Source organism: Sparus aurata, chromosome 13, assembly GCF_900880675.1.
Source record: "Sparus aurata chromosome 13, fSpaAur1.1, whole genome shotgun sequence".
Classification (NCBI taxonomy): domain Eukaryota; kingdom Metazoa; phylum Chordata; class Actinopteri; order Spariformes; family Sparidae; genus Sparus; species Sparus aurata.
In genome coordinates, this window is record NC_044199.1 from 4610809 (window position 1) to 4636044 (window position 25236).

At 43.8% G+C, this 25236-nt stretch overlaps 1 protein-coding gene across 1 annotated transcript; it reads right to left on the reverse strand.

Moving 5' to 3' along the window:
- Positions 1 to 8786: 8786 nt before the first annotated feature.
- On the reverse strand, positions 8787 to 15981 carry LOC115594681 (von Willebrand factor A domain-containing protein 7-like). Its single transcript, XM_030438883.1, has 15 exons — positions 15766 to 15981; positions 15381 to 15653; positions 13208 to 13301; positions 12967 to 13086; positions 12631 to 12817; positions 12362 to 12528; positions 11951 to 12063; positions 11733 to 11849; positions 11373 to 11582; positions 11151 to 11283; positions 10726 to 10875; positions 10489 to 10581; positions 10132 to 10406; positions 9318 to 9611; positions 8787 to 9233 (listed from the first exon to the last, which is right to left on the reverse strand). Exons 1-15 carry the CDS (start codon positions 15979 to 15981, stop codon positions 8787 to 8789), a joined length of 2889 nt encoding a protein of 962 aa, XP_030294743.1.
- Positions 15982 to 25236: the final 9255 nt, after the last annotated feature.

Here is a 25236-nt window from a genome sequence, read left to right on the forward strand (position 1 = left end):
TCTTGCAGCACAGGTGATCAGAGAAAGTAGCAGCCCCTACGCTTCCCCCATTGTGCTAGTTAAGAAGAAGGATGGGAGTCTGCGCATGTGCGTTGATTACCGGTCATCAACAGGGTCAGTCATTGCTTCTTTACTTGGATGACATTGTCGTGTTCTCTTCCACTGTACAGCAGCATTTGCAGCGACTCGAAGCGGTATTGGGTCGGCTTCAGCAGGAGGGACTGAAGGCAAAGCTCTCCAAATGCGCCTTTTTCCAGCCGGAGGTGCGTTATCTGGGCCACGTAATCTCTGCTAATGGTGTCTCCACAGATCCATCCAAGATAGACGCTGTGGCAAAATGGCCACCTCCCAAGACTGTCTCTGAGCTCCGGTCTTTCCTGGGTTTTGCAAGCTATTACCGCCGTTTCGTGGAGGGCTTTGCAAAGCTGGCAGCTCCCCTTCACCGACTGGTAGCTGAGCTGGGAAGTACTAGGACCAAGCGGAGGTCCACGCAGATTGCCATCGAGAACTGGAACGAGGAGTGCCGACAGAGTTTTGAGGCACTGAGGACAAAGCTAACTAATACCCCAGTGCTCGCCTACGCAGACTTTTCTCTGCCCTTCGTACTCGAGGTCGATGCCAGTCATGGTGGGCTGGGAGCAGTGCTCTCCCAGGAGCAAGAAGGCAAACTGAGACCCATAGCTTATGCTAGTCGTGGACTGAGGCCCACAGAGCGTAATATGTCAAACTATAGTTCAATGAAATTGGAGTTCCTGGCCCTTAAGTGGGCAATGAGTGAGAAATTTCGAGAGTATCTGTTGGGCCACCGTTGCATTGTTTACACAGACAATAATCCACTCAGTCACTTATCCTCTGCAAAGCTCGGTGCTGCAGAACAGCGCTGGGCAGCCCAACTGGCTTCGTTTGACTTCGAGCTAAAATTTCGATCTGGCCGAAGCAACAGAAATGCAGATGCTTTGTCCCGTCAGCACTCACCTGGCCCATCAGACTTCGAAGCCATGCTGCCTGGCACCTCGCTTCCCAAGCCCCTCCAGCAGGCCCTGAACATGGAAAAGACGGTAGTAAATCAAGCAACTGTGATGGTTTTGCCTCAGAAAACATCTTCAGACATCTGTGCCCTTCAACATGCTGACCCAGTCATCCAGGAAGTCCGGAGGTACTGGGACCAGGGGCGGCGTCCCAGCTATGAAGAGCGGCAGCAACTTTCCTCACCTGGGCTCATCCTGCTGCGTCAATGGAGCCGGTTCGTGGAGAGGGATGGGATCCTGTATCGGCAGATCTTCCGCCCTGATGGTGCTGAGCCGATGTTCCAGCTACTCCTGCCTGCTGTTCTAATCAGGGAGGTGTTAACTCAGGTCCACCAAGAGCATGGCCATCAGGGGGTGGAATGGACCCTAGCTCTTTTACGATCCAGATGCTATTGGCCAGGTATGTCCACAGAGGTTGAAACATGGTGCCAGGCGTGTGAGCGGTGTCAGTTTGCAAAGGACAGCCAACCCACTGCACGGAACCCCATGGGACATTTGTTGGCATCCAGGCCAAATGAGATTCTGGCCATCGACTACACCCTGTTGGATCCTGCTAAAAATGGTACGGAAAATGTGTTGGTGATGACAGATGTCTTTAGCGAATACATGCTTGCCGTCCCCACCCGTGATCAGCATGCCAGTACTGTGGCCCAGGTTTTGGTGGTAGAGTGGTTCTCAAAGTTTGGGGTCCCAGCCAGGATACACTCTGATCAGGGACGTAACTTCGAGAGCGCCCTCATCCAGCAGCTTTGCAGTCTGTATGGCATTCAGAAGTCTCGCACCACCCCATACCACCCAGCCGGCAATGGCCAGTGTGAGCGCTTCAACCGAACCCTCCACAACCTACTGCGCACACTGCCTCCATCCCGAAAAAGAGACTGGACCACCTGCCTCCCTCAGGTCCTTTATTGTTATAATACTACCCCCCATCAGGCAACCGGTGAGTCTCCCTTTTTCTTAATGTTTGGGCAGGAGCCCAGACTCCCCATTGACTTCTTGTTGGGTAGAGTTCCAGACCCTGTGAGTGGAGAGGTTCATGAATGGATTCAGGAGCATCAGGCCCGATTACAGATGGCTTTCAATGGTGCACAGGAACGACTGAAGACTGCTGCAGCACGCAGAAAGAAAGCTCATGATCAACACATTCGAGGTGAACCCCTGAAGCAAGGTCAGTTGGTTTTGCTGCGTGATTTCAGTGCCAGAAGGCGGCACAAGCTGCAAGACCTATGGGGCCCCACAGTGTACCGGGTCATCAAAGCACCTAAGGAAGGGGGAGCTGTGTATTCTATCGCCCCAAGGGATGATCAATCTAAAGTCAAGCACGTTCACCGTACTCTGTTAAAGGCTGTGATTGGAGTAGAGTCACCTGGTTGTGCTGCTGCCAGTAATCTACCTCTCCTGAATACGCCAGTCTCTGATGAGTTTTCCTGTGGTGATGATGACCTGCTGTTTCTGGTCCCTGAAACTGCTTCTGTGCCCATCTTGCCAGCTACCAGAGCCGTAGCAGAGACTCAAGCCACCTCTCAGGTGTCACCCCATTCAGCTGACCTGGTCCCCACTGCACCAGGTCCTTCCAGGCCTTTGGTCATAGCCCCTGCTCAGCCATCCACCTCTCTGGTTATTCCATACACCAGCTCCTCTGACACCAGCATTACGGCACCATGGAGATCAGCACGATCAACTGCTGGTCAGCATTCCAATGTCCATCGTGTCCCAAGGCCAGTGGGGGAATTTGCGTTGGGGGCTGCAACCTCTCAGGGTTCTGTATCACAGGCTGTCACTGCTCTTTTTAGGCCCTGGAGCTAGTTGTGGTTTTAGTTCATCGTCGGGGCGACGATACAAAAGGAGGGGGTAGATTGTAGCAGGATAAGCATTTTGTCTTGTTTCCCCTCTTGCCCTTTGTTTACATTTGGTTACTATGGTTTCCGCTATGCATTGGGGTGGGCCAGTATAAAAGCGGTAGTCTGCCCACCGGTTCGTCCTCTCATCATTTCCGGGTCGGCGGTTGTGTGCCCGACAGGTATGGCTGCACGCTGCTTCACCTCGCTGCTCGTTTTATTTCGATCATTATGTTTTAGGCATTTGTGTTGTGTTGTAGGGCGATCGTGTGCTGCTGTGTGCTTCCTGTCCGTGTGCACCGCTGTGATTGTTTGGCGGTGGTGAGTGTCATCTCTCTCTCTCCGTTGTGGTTGATGCTGCTAGGTGGCTAATGCTAGTGTGGTCACAGGTAAATGCTGGCGGCTGCCTGGAGTCCTTTCTCCCTCCCTCCTCTCATGAGTGTGTGAGTGTCTGTGCTACTAAAAAGGTATGTAGCCTATACGTTAATGCATAACCTCATCATTTTAACTTAGCCAATGCTAATGATGGTTTTCCTTAATTAGGTGTTACTGTAGCCACCTCCCTGGGCCGCTGCTGCTTTGAGCGTTGTTTACTACGTTCATCTCGTTCATATTTGCTGCTGCTGCATGCCGTACGGTGTTGTCCTGCGGTCATCGGAAGTGTCGGCTTGTACAGGACAGTTGGTCGGCCGCACGCTGCTGGGCCCGACTATCTGTTTTACTGGGGACTGGTGCCCCTTATGTGAATGAGTGTATCAATGTGTGGATCCTGTTTCATTATTTTTGAGTGTGTGTTTGAGTTCATTTTGGATTCTGTTTATGTAAATCTATTTTGTAAATCTCGTTAATTGAATTTGGTAACTGAGTTTTGTTTTCTTTCTTTTTTTGGTTATATCAGCAGTTAAGTGATATATTGTGATTTTAGGGAAGGGGTCTGTCTGTTATGGTTTTGTTAGGTTTTCTTTCATTTTGTGTGTGTGTGTGTGCAACCCCACTAATTTGTTGTTTCCTCCCTTTTCAGTTGCTGTAGGCCGGTGGTGGCGTTGCTGGTGACCTGGTGGTGGCATCCTCCCTTGTCTTGTCTTGCTGTGTCCCTTGGAGTGGGTTTTTCTTCACTGAGAGTGTGTCTGCCACGTGTGCCCGGTGACTTAAGTTTGTTTCTTTATTTTGGTGGATTCCTCCCCTGCACTAGCCTTCGTCCATCCACTTCGGCCTCAGCCCTGATTAGGTTTGTCTTTTGTGTGAATGAGTTAATTGATTTTTAAGAATATATTAAAATAAAATGCATTTTAAAACTTTGAACCACGTCTCTCGCCTTTAAGTAACTACGAACCTGTGTGCCTTGCGTAAGAAAATAATTCTCTGGGTGAAATTCCCAGGGTGGCGTTGTTGAGCTTTTAGTATTTTTCCTTTCTTTTCACCTCCTCCTTGCCACACTCCCATATATGATTATCTGTTTACCAACAAAGAAAGGAAACCCTGTGTGACATCTGTTGCAAACCATTGTGAACTAACTAACTCCCCTTTTCCTATGTCTGTAGTACCAAGTGTCACTTGGGCCAGCACAAAGAGGAGAGAACAACGAAATACAGAGCTACCATCGGGGTGGAGCCACAAGCCAAACACTGCATATTGTGTACAACTTTTACAAACCATACATTTTTCTCCTCATTATCAGCACAATTTTAAAACACTGCGACATCATAAAAGGAGGACAATGAAGTGGGTTGTGTTAGTTGTAGGGAGGCACATTGATGTACTACAAAGATTAAGGAAATCCGTTCCAGAAGTGTGTGCGTCACATTTGACAATAGCAAGTTGTGGAGGTAGCATGATAGCATCAAGCAACTGTTTAATCAAATCATGATGTTTAATAGGTTTTCCGGAAGATGTCAAAAATCCTCTAATTTTTTTAAATCTGTGCAAAATCTGATGATGCCAAGAAAGCATAACATGAGTCAGTGTCGGTATTGGTGTCTGCATGAAATCTGGTCTGGGAGATGTGCTGGTTTCAATCACTAGATCAAAGTCATGTTAAGCTTCAAACTCTATGTGAGGGAGGAATGTGACTAGATTTAGAGGTGGTGAGCATTTTACGGTGATGTGTGGGCTTGATAAAATGATCACTTCATAACCTGAACGACATGCAGCTGTCATGTGTTGCATAGTGGAAGTGTTCAAAATGTGTAGCACTGAATTTGGAACATGTACATCACAGTCACTGGCCAGTACAACAGGAGCAGATTTATCTATCACGATTGGAACAGCAGCCTCCAACCTGAGAAACCCTGGAATTCCCAGAACGACATGAGAAAGCTTTGACAAGTAGTATGCGACAGGACAGTAAAACAGCCCACGATCCAGGCAAAACAATCCCTCTCACAGACATGGAGGTGAATTTCTGTGCAAGTCGGGAAGACCCTAAGCAGGGGCCGCCTTGAGAGCAAGCCTTCAGATCCTGGAAAGCAATGTGCATGTTTACATTCCACTGCACAACCGAGGGGGAGTTTTGTGGCTGCATGTGACACAGAGTCCATTGCAGCGTACTCACAAATATAATGATGACAGTAGTTAGTCATGCCAAGAAAAGAGAGGAGTTGCTGTTTTGTTCGTGGCAAGAACATGTTGGTCAGAAGTTTCACTCACTCAGCAGACAACAGTCACTGACACATGACGCATGACCCAGATAGGTGACCCTTATGCTGACAATACTGCAGTTTCTGTAAAGAAGCTTTGTGGCCACACTCAAACAGTCTTATCAGCAACAAAACAGAGTCAGGGTGGCAGGTCACTTGAGATGGAGAAGCAATCAACAATTCATCAGCGTACAGCAACAGCGTAACGTCTTCAGAGAAGTGCGAATCCTGCAGATTGTGTTTCACTACTGCAGTGTACACTGTTTAACATAACCTCTCCATTTGTCAAGTTGGTTTGGTTTTGGAATGGGTAAAATCAGAGTGTTGCGTTGACTTCATGTCTCTTTCAACACCCTGATGAAGAGAGACTGAATTACACCCTGCATTCCTGCAATTGATCAGTGTGGCAAATGATGTTGTCTGATTATTGGAAATATAGCATTAGCTTTGAATGTCACATTATGAGGCAAAGCAGATGTCACAAAAGGAGACAGTCATAATGGATGTTAGCTGAGAAAAGACCACATAAGTAGCCTCATGCAAGGAAAACTGTTGTCAGCCAAGGAGTTGAACAAAGATGAGTGATTGGATGAGCCATGGGGCCCATCGAAGACGGGGCTCTTAGTGACTGTTATGGTTCCTGCCGTCATCTGTCTGTAGTGTGTGTGTGTTTTTTCTTTCAGCCAGAGTGAACCTCAAAGATCGTGTGGCTCCCACACCCCATTGGCTTCGCATTCCTAGCGGGGCAGCAAGGGATTGGCCAACGCAGGAAGCGGGGACTTCAAAAGCCTATGCTGCCCGAAGATGCGAGTGGATCACTATTGCGGAGACATCTACCGAGCTGAGAGATTGTACTGTGAAAATAAGTGTATGACTAGCTAAGAGTTTGTTTGTTCGTCTGAGTTGTTTGTGAGTGTGCGTGTGTTCTGGGTAAAACCAGATCAAGAGTGTCTGTGCTCCGGGAAGCAGCAGGGGTGAGGGGTTTCTCCTGTTTTTGTTATTAGGTTAGGGAGTTAGGTTTAGCACTTGTCTTGTTGTGTCTGTGGTTTTCTGTAGGGATTAGTAAGTTTCATGCTCCAGAGTTTAGATCAGTGTTTTGCTTGTTATTTTAGGCCCAGGCTCACCCTGAAGCCACGCTTCTTGTATATATTGCACCATTATCACTGAACATATTGCACCTGTTGTATTGTTGTAATAAATTGTATTTTTAACTTAACTTACACCGTGTTTGGGTGTCGGTTATTTATGTTGGGCTCAGCTCCCTAGACCAAGCGTTATCTTTATTCTCTTTATTCGAAGCCAGATAATTTTTTCATAGGCATTGTCTCATTTGATCTCATGTTTTACTGCCTGCAATAAAGCATTACCATACTCAGCTTTGAGGACTCCTGGGTATGATTTTCATTGGTGACTTTTGAAACCCTTTTTGAACAAATAAAAGAATAAAAAGTTTTGTCACAGCATTTTGGCGACCAGGCAGGGATGACATTGAGCGAATAGAGGGGTCTGCCAGAGGCAAGGAATAAACCTGTATTTCATCACCACAGCCTCCAAAGTTTAAAAGGTGAGCAGAGCCTTTAATGTCTGCACATTTCAAATGGTGACTGAATGCAGGTTTGAGTTCCACCAAAAATAAACCCCCACTCATCCAACCGTAATCTGATATTAGATTGACTAACTGAAGTTACATCTCCATGAAGAGGAGAAGCTGGGGGACAGATAAGAAAGAGAGGTAGCTCCTATCACAGGGGACAAGGCCATGCCAGAAATCAATACATCGTTAACTGTCCCAAAATCACTTGAATATGGAGTTTTTACCCTCTGATGATGTAATGTGGCACTGCGAGGTCACCTTACTCCCAAAAAAAAAAAGTGAGTGGACATAACGTTTTTCAGCTTTATTCTCTCATCCTTTACATTTTTCTGTGAAGCAAGCCTCAAATCAATTGAATCCATAATTTTAAAAGGAGCTTGGGGAAGTTATTTTTACATGTTAACTGCTAAAAAATTGTCACACAGTGCCCCTCTAAATGATCAAAAACATAGAACAATTGAATCAACAATAGCAGTACACAACTTAATGTCAGAGAATCTTGATTGTAACTTGATTTATGTATTATAATCGACAACTGACATGATCACTTGACTAATGTCTTAATCATTACATAATCACAGCCCCATTATGCTTTAAAAGTAAGTTTTACAATTGCATCAATCACCTTACGTTACGTAGAGTACATGCCATTCATATTTCATAGCAGTAACATTGGTTTTACAGTAGTATTATTCATCATCATTGTACATACACTCAGTTGCCAGGTTATGAGGTTTGCCCATAAATCAATGTATTTCAAAAAAGGAAGACCAAATAATAATAAACAACTCTCTGTCTAACAATAAAACACAGCAAACAACAGCCTCCTGAATGGAAACCGTGAACGGTAACTCCACCAATTTTACACATTAAAATGTTTTTGCAGGGTCTTGGGGTGAAAACCTGAATGTGTGGAAAAGTATCATAGAGCTTTTTGTGGCTCCTGAGGAAGCTGATAGTAATTTGAAAAGTTGCCTCCAGTGATGCCTCGCAGTGGTTGAGTTGCATTGTTGGTAATGTAGGCGCCAGGTTTAGAAAAGCAGTCTATAAACCATATTCACAAAGTGGCCACTTTCCTCTGACATCCCACTGACAACCAAATTCTAGTTAAAGTTACTGTTTCACACAACACTGTTTTGTTGCGATACGATAACAATATCGTAACATTACCTACGCTTGTTTCCCAGGCTGAGTGAAGGAAAATGGCCACCATGTGATCTTTTAGTCTAGAATTGAACTCCTATAACACTGTTGGCCTCATTATGGACGGTTTTAAAACAAATGATTCAAACTGGACCAGAACCAGAGATGTCACCTTTTTAATGCTGTATAATCTTCTTCATTGTCAAAACCTGGTGCCTACATTACCCACAATGCAATTTAGAGACTGAGTGACATCACTGGAGGAAATGTATCAGATTACAGGCAGCTTCCTCTGGTGCCAAAAAAGGACTTATACTACTCTCCAAGACATGTAAACACATGTTAATGTGGGAAATTGGTGGAGTTACACTTTAAGGCTTTGTCATAGTACACTTTCATCTCCAGCAAACTAATTCATAGGGTTTATTGCAGTGCTGTTGTATAAAGCTACATATACCTAATAAACTGGCAACTGAGTATTTATTTGATTTTCCAAAGTCAAGAGAGCTTCTAAACTTAAGTCTTCCCAACATTAATATGTCAACATTCAGTTGATTCCCATTTCAAATGGTAAATTGAGGCCGAGGATAGTGATAACAATGCAAAGGAGAAAAGACTGAACAGCTTTGGTAGAGAAAGACCCAACAGTTGCTGCTGTCGGAGTCTGTGAGGGGACTTGTGAGCTGCTGGTGGAAGTTTGCCGGACACTGTAGGAACAGGAGCCAACATTACCCACCGCATCAACAACTAGCAGCTCCACATCAGGGGAACTGCAAGATGCAGTGTAGGACACCAGCGTTATGTTCTCGTTGCCAGGAGCCAGGCTGGTGTTCATGGTGCCATTGCCCTGTCTGAGGCTAACACGGTCGATACCTGTCCCGTTAGCCCCATCAGTCACTTGAACTGAGAGCTTCCATGTGGACAAGCTGCAGCTTTCAGTGCAGTTGGACTGCAGGCTGAGCAGCTCACACTGCGGCTCTGTGAAATCAGTCACCTACAGTATGAGGAGAAGAAAAAGTCAGAAAATAAAAAGTGAGAATGATTATTCACTACCTTCCCATTTTAACTGGAGACTTACCGTTTCAAGGACAGCAAGACGCAGCACAAGGTAGTTGGTGTCTGCTCCGCCTGGAGATTCAGCCTCGATGGTCAGGGTGACGTCGGTACCAGACATAGTGGTAACAGGTGCTGTGAGGTTCACTGTACCGTTAGCACTACCTCCAGTGTCCAGGACTAAACTGGACGGGAACGTTGAAGTAAACCCTCGGTCATTGGTAGCTCGGATAGTGAAGTTTCCTCCTGCACCGCTGGTCTTCACAGAGAAGGGAACTGGAAATGTTTCTCCTGGTGCTAAGACGCGATTTGTATCAGCCTCAAATGGAAGGAAGAAGGGAGAATTAGTCATTTAAATATAGATGACATATGAGATGTTAAGGAGGTATGCACTAACACTTCACAGATGTTTTTTTCCCTCACTGCTGTAAAATAGCTTATTTTTCTTGCCTAATTAGTAGTGATAAACATAAACCGAGGATATTTTTTGACACAGTAGTTAAACTTGCTCAAAAGGCTGCCATCTCTCAGCTGTGTACCTTTTATTGTAAATAGACTCTCCTTATGAAAAGGCATTTTTTAGGGGAGTTTTTCCTTATTCAAATACAGGGTCGAAGGACAGAGGGGGTCAGTCGCTGTACAGATTGATAAGCCTCCTGACTTGAAAGTGCAACCAAATCCTTATCCCTGATGATAAATAATTATTAATGATTAATGTTGCACAACAAATAGTGCCCCATGTCAGGCAATGTACTGTTGGCAATCATTCATTCACACTTGAGTTGAAAGGGCAACCAATCTTAAAAGTCCTGGTTTTCAGATGAAGTAAATTTACTTACAACAGTGACAGTCACAGTCGATGCTTTGATGCTACTAGTTGACTGCCTCTGGAAGGTCCCCGAGGATCTGGAGGAGCCGTTGCTGTTCTGCCCCTTCATGAGCACCACAAACTCCTCTGATGGTACCCCATTAAACACCACCAAGTAGTCTCCTCCACCTACAGCTGTCACATTTCCATTGACATTTCCTGACCCCGATGATTCAACCAGAATCACTTCTGTCACCGTGGCGGAGGTACTCCCGGTGACCGTCAATAACAGAGTACCATTAGAACCTTCAGAAAAATAGAGAATGCGTTGAAATATGCTGAAGTTAATCAAATGTCATATGCCTGTCACAACATCTGTTTCCTTTACCGGCTCTGGGACGATGGTCTATGACATCAAAACCTCCAAATAGGCCTTCGGATACTTCCAAAAAGTCAAACAGGAAATCAATGGAACTCTCACCTGCAAAAAACAAAATGTCACAAAAAAGGACAATCAACCAATGAGGGTCCATGCTGAACATAAACATCAGCTTGATCACTACTAAATCTGGAGGGACATTAGTATCTCTCATGTGATTCATCCACATCATCAAGGAGTTCTCACCTACGACCTTCAAAGTGTAGGGATTAATTGAAACCATTTTCATTTCCCACAGTCCCACTTCTGTTTTTAGCTTCAGATTCTTGAAATTCCCCACTGTCTGGGATGCAGTGATCAATGATCCCGCTGTGTCGGTGCTTTGCTGAGAGACACCTGACAGCAAAGTCAGGGCAAAAAATGAGGCACAATGGTTAGAAGACTGAGAGTTAAACTAACTTTCTTTTTTAACAATTAAATGTTTTATGAGATCAGTTGTAAAGTAGTAGCATGCATTGTTGTAACTGTACCTCAGTGTGACACTGAATACTACCACCAGATGGTGCCAAAGTCAAGACATTTCCAAGCTTACATAAAATAACCTTTCAATGCTTATTGACAATAATACAATTAACACCTTTTAAAATATTTAACCTCCAAAGCAGTATCACCTGATGGACTGATGAGAGTAAAGTTGACTGATCTCCCAGTGATGTAAACTGTGAGGTTTTTTACTGACTCGTCAACTGTGAAGGTGAAATTTTCAGCCTTTCCTGGACTCCTAGCCGCCTGCAGGAGGGTCACCTAGAGGGTTAAATGAAACTGCTGACACAACTGAATATTTGAAACAATTAGAAAAGTCAGTAATTGCCAGTGAGAGCATTACTTAATACCAGAGAGGAGCTGGATGACTCTGTAATGATGGTGACGGCCTCAGGGAGCTCACTCTTTGTGACTTCAATAGTCTGACCTCCTGAAGTCTGAGCCAGGTCTCTGTAAAGCTGGACATATGATGACACAGACCGACTCTGTTGTTGTTGTTGATTGTTATCTATCTGTCTTCTACGACGAAATATCCCTCCGCCTGTAAGCATGAAGTTCACCTGAAAAGAAATTAAATGAACAAAAAATAGAGTGCACTATGTAGTTTTTGGGGAAGAAATTTTAATTATAGGGGAAAAATTTGCTTAGATTGGATGAGGTGGAAAACATGACATGTCCGTTTTTTTAACATTGACACTAAGAATAGTCACCACTGTCTTGGTGCGCTCTATGAGTGCAATCACTGTGTCTCTCAGGTGAGTGTCTTTAGCAGCTGCATCCGTGAAGACGAAGATCTCAGAATTAGGAGGAGCACCAGTTAAAGCCAGCTATGACAGGAAGAGAGGATCAAAATTATCCAGTAGTTTGAAATAAGTTTTTCACATCATCAGAGGCCGATATTGAAGTAGCACCAAAGACATCACAGCACCTGCAGCCCTGATAGACTCATTTCAGCAAAATCTCCTCCACCAGTTGCTGTTAGTGAATTTATAGCATTCTTGAATTTGTCTGGGTCTGTAGTCCTCATCAGCGGCCCAAAATCTGAGATTCAAGTGAAGAGAAAACCATTGTATTTTTCACGTTGTGCTTGTGCTTTCTAAGTGATTTAGAGACACTGATCTTTTTCTATATATTATTTGAGCAACGTTGTAAAATAATTTTACAACAAGTTCCTAGCGCATGTCAGCATACAAAAACCTGCAGGTCATTTCAGTTAGTTATAGTTCAGAAGGCAAGCAGATAAAGAGCAAATTCATAAACTTCACAGCACAAACATCCATTTATTTCATTTAAGAGGAAAATAAGGATTAAAACTCTAGTTAGGGACTAGTCATACTACCTGGATCATTGAAAGGTACAAGAATGTAAACTGAGGGCTCATCTTCTTTTCCCACTTTGCTGTTGATTATAGAGGAAGTGACAGTCCTCACTGCTGCAATGTCATCCCTCATGCTTCCTGTTGTGTCGATCACAAAACAAAGAGCTTTACCAGAAATTCCCATCATCCTGAGGGGAGGACAGAGACAAATAAAACGGATATGAAATACATATGCAAATGCTTTGCCTCCTTACGGTACATTACCAAATCATGCGGAATAGGTTTCTTACTGTAAGAATGTTTTGTCACCAGCAGCCCCTCGAATGTCCTCCAGTAGCTCACTGGTTGCAGCTACCGCCATGTTTGCTGCTTCCGTGTGGAGATGTCCATGCTCGGAATCCATCTTGTCTTTGTTGATCCCACCTCTAGGCTTGAATAGTCTTGAAACATCAAAACCTCCTCCATGGCTGCATTTTCCTGTGCAATAAGGGACAACACATTGATGTGTGATTTTAAAACTAGCAACAGTTTTTTAGCTGTAGAGCAAAGACAAATGGACATTTTCTAAATAGTCCTTAATGTAAATTAAATACAGTTCTTATGGTAGGCACTAGCAGGACATTTACCTTCTGGTTTGCTAAAACCAAAATATCCAGAAGTAAGTATCTTTTCCCGTTTGATATCCTCCAAAATGTTGTTTGTGCAGTCATCTCCATCACAGTTGCGACAGGTTGCTCTGCTGTAAGCTGTGGGAGATAAAAATCCACCAGACGTTTAGAATCTTTCAAGGGTTTTGTTTTTTAAATTATCTCTTTTCTCTCTCTTTTGGTAACACAGCCAAACACTGCCATTGCATGAGCTCTTTACCTGCTATGTTACCAATTCTGGTGCCTGATCTGATCAGATTGGTGTTTGGGAGAGTGTTTCCCAACTCCACCCAGTTGCTGTGAGTGTAGAAATCCTGTTATTTGAAAAGAAGAACAAGGTAAATATTTTCAACAAGATATTTTATTGTTCCTTTTTAACATAATGTTGAAAAGTAGATAAACTGCAGTGCATACACTGTAAATTCTAATTATCCTAACTTAATTATTATAGATTTGATTTATAAAGATCTTTTATTAACAAAGTTAGAAAGTGCTGTGGGGTAGAGTCAGCGTCTTGTTCTCTGAGGGTCGCTGGTTTAATTCCCCTGGTCTGCATGTTGAAGTGTCCTTGGGCAAGATACTGAACCCCAAACTGCTCCTGATGTGCTTGTCAGCACCTTGCATGGCAGCCACCGCCAACAGTGTATGAATGTAAGTCTGAATTACTGTCAGTTGCTTTGGACAAAAGTGTCTGCTAAACACCCTAAATGTAATTGCTTTACAAAAGACAAATGACCCATTGCCTTAAGAAACAGTAGAATAGAATTAGGCCTTCTTTTTCAAACTACCATGCCACCTTATTCCTGACTTCGAGTGTTTACCCATGGTTCATAGCGGTATTCGGTTATGCTCTTCTGGTTGAACTGCTTGAATTCTGTGTTTATGCTAGCGTAGCTGTCATGCTCGCTCTAAAAACCGGCCTTTAACACAAAGAAAGCGTCAGAATGGATAAAAATTAGAGGTGAATACACAGTACGGATGTTTTAATAAGTCGTGAGGACAATTCTCACAGTGCCTCACCCATCAGTTCTCAAGGAGTGGGCAGATGACATGAAGCATTAGCCCGACATCAGCTTTATCGACATAATTAATTATCTTATATTTTCGTGTTGATGGCGGAGAATTACGCAGTTACAAAAGCACAGAGGCATACAACTACCTGCACAGTAACAAAATAACAAAAAAAGAACTGTTGAAGAAACACAGCGAGTTTATATTTCTGAAGGCAGCAGTGGAGTCCAGCCACAGCGTCAATCAAGCTAAACATACAGCGTGGATGATGCTGAATGAAAGTAGAGTCGTGGAGACAGGCAGCTGCTCATGCATTGCCGGGTTAGGTAAGTCATGCAGTCATGCAGCAGCTATTCTGTGGAAGATATTCATAAACCCAAATATTTATTTTAGTGTCAAAGCCGCGAGCGACGCTAGTCTCCATTCCTCCTTCCTCAGCATGGCGTGTAGGGCACGGACATGTTTGTCGAAGTTGTTGATGTTCTACACGAGAGGTTTCTGAAAAAAAAACTTTTTTTCACAATTTTCCTGAATTGTTGTGGCAACCAACAGTGGCACATGTTGCACCTGAACTCATTTTAAATACAATTCAGCATTTATGACATAACGCTAGTTGTTTAGGGCTAGCTTAGCAGCAGCGGCCATCATGCAGTTGCAAGGCAACCGGAAACAGAAAACCGCCGGTGGAAGTAGTTATCTGTCATGGCAGCCCCCATAGGCTTCTGAGGAAACAGGTGGATAAGTGAAAAATAAGTGTATTCTAAAAAAACTCCAACTGCCAAAACCATCCCCCCTCCCATTGCATTTATGTTATAACACCGCTGCTGTTGCCAGTTTTTTTGTAGATAATGTTGCTAACGCTAGCTAGCTAACACTAAGGTTGCAAATGTTTTCTGCCCTAACACGAACATTAGGGCAGTACAATATGCTGGACACATACTGTGCTGTAGAAATCAGCCATTCTTTGTTATTTTCCACAAAACAGGGAACTACCAAGAACGTTGATGATAATATTTTCACATGGTACAAATTGTGTTATGCTATTGGCTGACAGACCTTGTTAGAAGCTGGAATTAAATGGCATTCTTATAGAGATATATGAAACAATCATGTTGTACCTGACAAACATTATTGATTCACAATCATTACTATGGTCTTAAGGAAAAGATAGAAGTAGTACAAGTAGTGATGATAACTGCGTTAACTAATTAATTTAAGTCAGGAGGAGTAGTCTTTACAGTCTACAATTTAAAAAAAACCCACTGGTTTATGGAAATACACTGTTATGCTGCTTGCTGAACTTAAGTGAGTTTTTTTGAAGTGCAACATTTTTGAAAGAAAATTTAAATAAAGATGGGAACTTAACAAATAATAGACAGTACCTGTAAAGGGTGTATAATTTCTCCAAGTCTTTCTCTTGCTGCCTCAAAGTTCATTTCCTTGTTGCTGGCCTTTATGATTTCCAGCCCTCTTGTGATGATTCTCCTTCCCTCTGCAAACTTTTCATTGTCAAAATGGTATTCGGGTTCAGAGGCATGAGAGGAGTCTACGAGCCGATTCATTCGTTGGATAAATTTGATGGTTTGGTGGAATCTCTTGGATGATTTTGATGCCCAACAGGCAGCAGCAACAGACTGTGCTGTAAAAGGCGGAAGCTGTACACACACACACACACACACACACACACACACACACTTGTTGTAGTGTCAAATCACATATATTAATAGCTGATCCAAAATGTATAATTTATTCAGATTGAACACTTACAGGAAAAGTGAAGTCTTTGCCATCAGTCAGGGCCACAGACCGACACGCCTGAAGGATGGTACTTAAGATCGCCCTCTGAGTGATGTCTTCATGCTTTTGATTGGCTGCTTCACTGCGAAAAACATCTTTAATAAACTCACTATCGAGCTCGATGTCAAACCCGTAAACTCCAGTCTGCATTAGCAGGAGACACAATATCACCGAGCCAGGAGACATCGCTGCTCAACCTGTGTCTGTTTCAATGCTGAAAGATGAAAAAAACACAGCTTTAGTAAAGGTCATAATAGCTCAAAATATTTATCAATATAGTAAACGTTTTCACATTCTCAAGAATCAAAAACACAAAACAGTGACTAAATTGTTTTATGAAAAATGTAAGTTAAAAATAATTTTAAAAATTGTTTTTAAATTTGACTTACCTCAAATTGTATTTTTTTAACACGAGAAAAGTTATCAAATGTGAGAATACTGTATAACTGGTCCTGATTTTTTCTTGTATGCGATTTATTGCTTGTGACAACCTAATTTATAATAGTCCTCATCCGAGGTGGAGTCACTACTGGGTTGAACCTGTTTGACCTGTTGCATATTGTTGTTACTGGCACTGGCCCTAATATCAGATTCGGACATGATTTCAAACCCTGATTACCCTGTTTTAAATGTTACATAACTATGAACTGTAGCTAATTCTCTCTGGCAAAGTCTGCAGGAATGTGAACTTAAAAACTGTCCAGAAAGGGCTAAAATATCTACGAGGGACCCTCATGCCCTTTACGAATTGACAGTTGGACAGCACTCACAAACTTAATCGGATCGTCATTAAAGTCTGTGAGTGTGTGAGTGTGGACACTGGGGTTGGACCATTGTACATTCTTCAACATTTACCATGATGTTGTCTCCTTTTTGTTGCGATGTCTGGAGCTGGGCCGGCTTAATCTTATCCTGGTTATGATTTTATTGCGAGACTCTAAAAGTAGCCACTTTTATTCAGAAACACACTAATCAGATAAGATTCAGTGGTTATCTCTGGATACCAGAGCTTGTTTTAGACAAAAAAATTAAATTCTCGAATAAACTGATCTTTGTGATCATTAAATAATAGCACTTATGGCCATTAAGGGCTTCTATTTATAATACAGTCAACTAATTTTTTAAGAGTCAACTCAAAGCTTTCTGTTGTGTGTTTGAGTTCTGTCATTGTCAGGTCACATGCTAACACGTTGGGTGAGATAACTGCTTTGCATTAAAAAAAATTTTCCCAACAGTGTGGAATCAACAGAACACTTTCATGTTTTAATGCTAACAGGTTGGGTGACCTGAAATCTGGGTGCAGTTTCCCGACAGCAGCAGCGGATGTACCAGAAGTGACTCATGTGGGTGGATATATTTAAGCTGACAATTATGAATATTCTCATTTAAATTTAAAGAATGTCGCTTGAGGGCCCCACAGGGAACAGACCTAGCCCCTTTTCTGTTCACCCTGTACACTACAGACTTCTCCCACAAATCACCCCACAGCCATCTACAAAAGTTCTCTGATGACTCTGCTGTCATTGGCCTCATCAGAGACGGGGACGATGGAGCCTATAGAGAACTTAATAAGGACTTTGTGGACTGGTGCCAGCAGAACCATCTCCAGCTCAATGCCAGGAAGACCAAAGAGCTGGTGGTGGATTTCCGCAGGCACAAACAACCCTGCACACAGGTGAACATCCAGGTAACAGACATTGAGAAGGTGACATCTTACAAGTACCTGGGAGTTCATATGAACAATAAGATGGACTGGACTGATCTATTTTCTATGGGGTTGTCTGCTGGAGCAGCAGCATCTCAGCAGCAGGAAGGAATAGACTGGATAAACTTTTTCACACAAACTAGGCAATTTCACATACCCATATCTGCTACAATTACACTGTTAACAGCAGGGTGGGAATTTCGCAGTGGCCATGGCCCCACACGTTGGCCTTGATGCCCCAGGGAAAAAAAATCATTGTACGGCCACAGTGGACTTTGTACCCCTGGCCCTATCCAAGTTCCATGTAAAAAGCACCAGTGCAGCATAATGGGCTTGCCTTGAATAGAATTTCAGTGAGTTCGCGGTTTGCGCAGGTGGAGTCTCATCATCACATTGATGATCTCACATGAAAGCCTAAGTCTCTCAAACAGCAGCAGCATCTCAAAATGGAAGAACGACACTTACAGCACAGCAAGAGAGCTAAGCTGGTTTTGATATGATACTTAACTGACTTATGTGGTAGAATTTAGTTCGGTAAAGTTGGGAATATATTCACAACTTTACCATTTTTTTTTTAAAATAACTTAACTATTATTCAGTGCAGTGTCACCAAAATCACTCCACACATCAATGGTCCTCTTCTGGGTTATTCTACAACTATTTGTTTGGAAAAAATGTAATAATTGTAAAAATTGAGGGAAATCTCTAGTGGGAGAAATATTCAATAACTTCAATATTCAGTGTAGTGTCACCAAAATCACCTAACCCTAACCCTACAAAAAAAAAAGTCTAATGTAACATTAACTTGATATTGGTATTAAAAATGTTTTTTAATACATAATCCATGTCTTATTATAAATTAGGATGTTGTGGTATCAATCTGAAAGGTAAAACCATCAAATTTTACTCAATGGCCTTTGTGCCCTGTCATGTGGCCTTGGTGCCCCTAAAAAAAAATAAGTGAAGGCCAAATGGCCTTGCCCCTAAAATTACGAAATTCCAACCCTGGTTGACAGTGCCAAACCCTATTTATATACAATGTATATGAGAGTTATATTTTGTATTTACTTACTTTTTATTGTATTGTTTATTCTCTTATTATTATTATTGTTTTATGACAAAACCCTGTCCTTTGGTTGCTGTGATGGAAGAAATTTCCCCGTTTGCAGGACAAAAAAATAAAAATCTGATTCTGATTCTGAGTAATTTAAAACAAAATGCAACCTCAAATATCTTTAAAATCTGTGACAAATATATTGGCAAACATTATTTTTGCTCTTTACTGGGGTGAGCATGCAAAAGAAATAACGTCAGGAACGGTGTATGGAACAAGGTCAAAGGGTTACAATAAAGTTAACATTAAGGGGGTAGATTTGTGTGGCCTGTGTTTGCTTGCTGTAAATGATTTATGGAGTTAAGGGAGGAGGGAGAGACAACCATTTACATGTCAACAAGGTCAGAAAACAGAAGTCTGTCAAAAGGATTTAGGAGTACTGGTGCAGACATGAAGTAAAGTAGTCAAAAGCCTTTTTGGTTCCAGAGGAAGCTGCAAGTAATCTGATTTACTGCCTCCAGTGATGTCACTCAATGGCTAAGTTGCATTGTGGGTAATGTAGGTGCCAGAATTTGAAAAGAAATAAGCGTGTGTTGAATATAGGAGGTGGTATCTCTTATTCTGAAATAAAAAAGAATCTGACTTGCATCAAATTTCCGTTCGTTCGTTTTCTTTTCCGCTTTTCCTTCAGGGTTGCGGGATGTTGCCACTTTTTATCCCCCCGTGGGGGGTTGCGGGGCTTACTGGGGCCAAATCCAGTTTGACTTATGGGCTAAGGCCAGGGTACACCCTGAACGAGTCGCCAGCTCATTGCAGGACCCTTACTGACGGCAGTGGCTGCCCTACAGGGTGCCAACTGCACATCAGGAGCAATTCTGGGGTTCAGTATCTTGCTCAAGGATACTTCGGCATGTAGCTCAGTCCCACCCCAGGGGAGCCGGGGATTCGAACCAGCAACCTTCCGATCACTGGTCCACCAGCTCAACCCACTGAGCTACAGCCGCCCCTGCATCAAATTTTATTTTGTTAAATATGTAAATATGTAAAATATGCGAGTTATTGTTTGTGACAACCTTATTTAAAATGCTCCACATCCAAGGTGGAGTCACTACTGGGCTGAACCTGTTGGACCTGTTGCATCTTGTTGTTATTGGTACTGGCCCTTATATCAGGTTCGAACATGATTTCAAACCCTGATAACCCTGTTTTAAATGTTACAATATTATGAACTGTGGCTAATTCTCTCCAGCAAAGTCTGCAGAAATGTGGACTTATAAAGTGACCAGAAAGGGCTCAAATGTCTGTGAGGGAGCGCTCATGCCCTTTGCGATTTGACAGTTGGAAAGCCCTCACACACAGTGGTTATCCCTGGATACCAGAGCTTGTTTTCTTGAGATAAAAAGAACAAGCATTTCACATGAAAACAGATCTTTGTGATCATTAAATAAACGCATCCATCCATCCATCTTCTTCAGCGTTATCCGGGGCAGGGTCGTGGGGGCAGCTGCCTGAGCAGGGACACCCAGACTTCCCTCTCCCCGGACACTTCCTCCAGCACTTCTGGGAGGATTCCAAGGCGTTCCCAGGCCAGCCGAGCAACATAGTCACTCCAGCATGTCCTGGGTCTTCCTCGGGGTCTCCTCCCGACGGGACATGCCAGGAACACCTCCCGAGGGAGGCATCCCGGGGGCATCTGAAACAGATGCCCGAGCCACCTCAGCTGGCTCCTCTTGATGTGGAGGAGCAGCGACTCTACTCCGAGCTCCTCCCAGGTGACAGAGCTCCTCACCCTATAAGGGAGCGCCCCGCCACCCTGCGGAGGAAACCCATTTCAGCCAATTGTATCCCGGATCTTATTCAGGTCTGACTTACTGCTGGCAATGCGACCGGTAATCCTTCTCCATGGCCTCCCCGAACTTTTCCCAGACCCGAGTTTTTGCTTCTGCGACTGCCCGTGCTGCCGCACGCTTGGCCTGCCAGTACCCAGCTGCCTCAGGAGTCCCCCCGAGCCAACTCAATAGGACTCCTTCTTCAGCTTGACAGCATCCCTTACTTCTGGAGTCCACCACCGAGTTCGAGGATTGCCGCCACGATAGGCGCTGGAGACCTTACGGCCACAGCTCCGGACAGCCGCGTTAACAATGGAAGTAGATAACATGGTCCATTCGGACTCAATGTCCCCAGTCTCCCTCGGGATCTGGTCAAAGCTCTCCCGGAGGTGGGAGCTGAAGACCTCCCTGACAGAGGGTTCCGCCAGACGTTCCCAACAGACCCTCACGATGCGTTTGGGTGTACCAGGTCTGTCCAGCTTCCTCCCCTGCCAGCGGATCAATAAATATATATAACCACATTAATAAAGTTATTAAACCTATGACCATTAGGGCTTCAGTTTATAATACAATCAGCTCATCTGCAAATTTTTGACAGTGACAGTATGACAGTCATTTCTGGAATGGGATGCCACTCCTTTTATTCAAGGTTACTCAACCAACGTATCAACAGAAAAAAAACTTTTAGAAGTTTACACTTTTGAGTATTCAATGTGATAGATAGAACAGTGTCAGCAGTTACAAATCAATGAGATAATCAAAATCAACTTAATGCAAATGTGTTACTGTCCTGTAGGCTGCACCTTTTGTTCACCTGTAGGGAAAATAAACTACTTTCATCAGTGGGTGTTTGAAAGCTATGGGCCAATAAAATGTATATTAAAATAACGAAGCTTTTTGTACATTCTGATGCTTTGATCAATCATGGTTATCTCTGGATGCCAGAGCTTGTTTTCTCAAGTTAAAAAGAAAAATAAATTATTGGGTAAATTGATCTTTGTGATGATTGAATAACAGCATCTATGGCCATTAAGGGCTTCTCTTTATAATACAGTTGACTCATTTTTATGAGTCAACTCAAAGCTTTCTCTTGTGTTTTTAATTTCTGTCATTGTCAGGTCTCATGCTACCAGGTTGGGTGAGAAAACTGCATTCAACTTTTCCCAACAGTTGCATGCAGTTAATGCTAACAAGTTGGGTGACCTGAATTCTGGGTGCAGTTTCCCGACAGCAGCAGCGGATGTACAGGAAGTGACTCATGTGGGAGGTGTTGTAGAATTTCGGCCACTTGACAATTCAGGAGAGATGAAGAAGACACAGAGACACCGATGGCTTACATTGAGATAGTTATAAAACAAAATCTTGGAGGAAAAATATTATATCACGTCTGTCTGCACAACGTGCTCTCAAGACAATCCTAACCAGTCTTCCCCAAGTGTCCAAATTACATCTTACAGCTTCAGGAGGAAGTGCTTCCACACATGGTTATCTGTTTAATAACATAGCAAAGGGGTGATTTGGCCAGAGGACTAAAGCCTGGTTTATGCTTCTGCGTCGCGTCGACGGCGTAGCTACGTCGTCGACCCTACGCCGTCATTGAGCATTCGTAGATCTGCGTCGAGGGAACGCGTTGTTCCGCCAAGCGGCTAGGGGGTGTGGCTGTGTCTTTGTTTGGTTTCGGGGGGTTCATATCAGATTCCTTGGTTTTCTTCCGGTCAGACGGTAAACAATGGCAACTGAGATGGTGCAGGTGTTTTTGGAGATGGAGCTTGTGGATATTGAACAACAAATGTGGTGGCGGTGTTGTTATACTGTTGACCGGAAAAGCAACTGCCGGAAATCACGTTCTGAGCGGACCAATCACAGTCCTTGCCGTCCGACCTTGTGTCACATGGGCCAGCACATGGAGGAGAGAACGAGGAAAAACACGGCGACCATCGGGGTGGAGCCAAAAGCCAGACACTGCATTTTGTGTTCAACCTTTAGGAACCCATACTTTTTCTCCTCAGTATGCTTTATTGCCAATAAAGCGTTACCATACTCGGCTTTGAGGACTCCTGGAGATGATTTTACTCAGTGTGAGGTGGAAGTTCTTGTCGGGGAGGTGGAGAAGAGGAAGGCTATTTTATTTGGTGGACACAGTGCTGGGGTCACCAATGCCAAAAAGGCTCTGTAGTGGCAGCATTTGGTGGACAATGTCAATGCTGTTGCCTCAGAAGGTCGGAGTGTGGCCGAAGTAAAAAAAAAAGTGGTGTGATATAAAAGTAGACGCAAAAAAGTGCCTGGCGTCACACAGGCAGAGCGTCTGTGCCATGGGTGGGGGAATGGGCCAACCAGAGCTCACCCCGCTGGATGAAAAACTGGCAGGGATCATCGGGGACTCCATCCTGAGTGGAGTGGTGACGGAGGTGGAGGGGGACACCGATGCCGGCCCACAAGGAGCAGAAGAGCCCGGTATGCAATTTGTATTCCCATATTTGAAATGAGTGTAAACCAAATGCATTCAAGTTGTGTTCACACATTTGTGTACAGAAACAATAGAGACCCCATTCACAAAACAAGTGACTTTATTCAAAAAATTTCTTTTAGCTGCTGTGGGTCCAAGTGATGTCAGCGGTGCTGCAGCTGAGCCATGTGCACCCAGCGTCTCCACTGCACCTTGTGCATCCCAGCCCTCCGGCCGTGTCCTCACAGATGCAGTCTTGCAGATGCAGAGAGACAATAAATGATGTTGCCAAGGAACTGCGGGAGATAAAAAATGTCCTTGAAGGAATTCATAAATAAATGATTGATTTGAATTTGTTTCCATACCTGTGTTTTTACAAGCAACACATCACATCCAAACGCTGGCACATGGCAGCAGCGTTTGGCTCAAATGCCTGGGGATAGGGGTCTGGGTCGGGGCCAAGACGATCAGCATCGGGGGGCAAGGCCACATCTTTTAGCTGTGCCACGTTCTGTAGCACAGCACACGCTCTCACTATAGTGCAGACCTTCTCGGGCTTGTAAGATAGCGTTCCTCCTGTGCTGTCAAGACACTGCCACCTGCCCTTCAGGAGCCCGATGGTGCGCTCCACAACAGTACGCGCCTGGCTGTGGCGCAGATTATAGGTCCTCTCCTCTGCGCTCTGTGGGTTGGGAAAAGGGGTGAGCAGCCACCGCTTGAGGGGGTATCCACTGTCGCCTGCAAGGTCGGTGAACGGGTTAAACACGAGTAAAAAAAATTCCAAGTCTTAGGATTTCCACATTAATTAGCCGTACCTTGAAGCCACCCATCATGTACAGCGCCGGCCTCCAGTCTGCACCCAACAATACTGTGTCTCAGTATGAATGAATCATGGGTTGACCCAGGCCACCGAGCCACTATATTTGTAAACAACATGTCTGCATCACATACAGTATGAGTTGGACATTGAGGGAATGAAAATGCTTACGATTAATGAAAGCAAATTCATTCTCACTCGGTGCTCTTATAGCAACATGAGTGCAGTCAATGGCACCGATTACATTGGGGAAACCGGACATTGCTGCAAATTGCGCTTTTTTATTTGCCTGTTCACCCACCGTATAAAAAAACTTTATGTACTGCTGTGACAAACCAATTATACCTCCTAACACGTCTGGCATGACATGGCTAAAGGTTGGCTGGGATATCCCTGACCTGTCAGCCAATTCCCTCTATGCCGGTTGCCAGAAACCCGAGTGTTGTGAGCACTTGAAGAGGGACTGGTACAGCGTGGTTTTGCGGGTGCTCCTCTCCAACACTGGGCCCAATAACGCACATAGATCCAGGAGGACACTCATCATTGTTGGCCAGTGGATCTTGCTGGTCTCTGAAGTTCCGCTTCCTCCGTATCCTTCCGTTTGCCACATCCTCCAACAGTGCCAAAGGAGCCATTGTGCGCCATTAAGCATTGTGAATACATGCCTTTATATACCCAACTATTAGATAATATCTGCTACACGTGTGAGAACTGCCCTGATTGGCTAACAGTCCTTCAGACTAACAATATAAGATAATTATAGTCTTTATTCATATGGCACCAAAACACAGTTACAAAGTGTTTTATGCGTTATGCATTGAAAACGAAGATGAAACGAAATGGGCTATATGATATAGAATATTAATATATTAAACTGCATTCATATCAGTATAAACATAATTTGTCCTACTGTTATCTTACTATTGTCCTGAATCATATGTTTCCCGTGTGCACTCCAGAGAGTATGTTTGTTTATTCATTGTAGATTTTTTTTATCCATGTCTTGCAGACTGTTCATGAAAGGTAATATTACTATTTATTTTATATGATCAGTATCAGTTTCACACAGTTTCTCCTGTTTCTTTCTTCTGCCATCAGTGGCATTTTTCTGTCAAGTTCTCTTTTTATAAATCCCACAGTGTGCGTAGAGAGTGGCGGATGCCTTCTTTTGTGCGTACGCAACGTTTATAAATGAGGCCCCAGGTTGATGATCAGGTCTGCTGGGGATGTGGCAAAAAGGGACATCGCCAAAGAGACTGCCCAACCAGCCCAAGGGTAGGACTACCGAGGGAGTGACAATAGAGTGACAAGGGGGAGCACATGCCACCAGTTGTCTCCATGTAACCACAAGATGAGCCAATCTAATGGCCCTCAGCATCAGAATTAAAATGGAGATGGGAGCCCTGGAAAAACTGGACTGTGAGACAATTGGGAGCTGCATATAAACCACAAATGCCACTGTATTGCACCATGATATAGACACACAGAGATAATAAAGAGTGCTGGGAAAAACTGATCAACAAGAAAACATTCTAAATGTCAGCTTGAATTTATACATAGGACTGCAAGGATCAGCAGTGGCAGTGACCC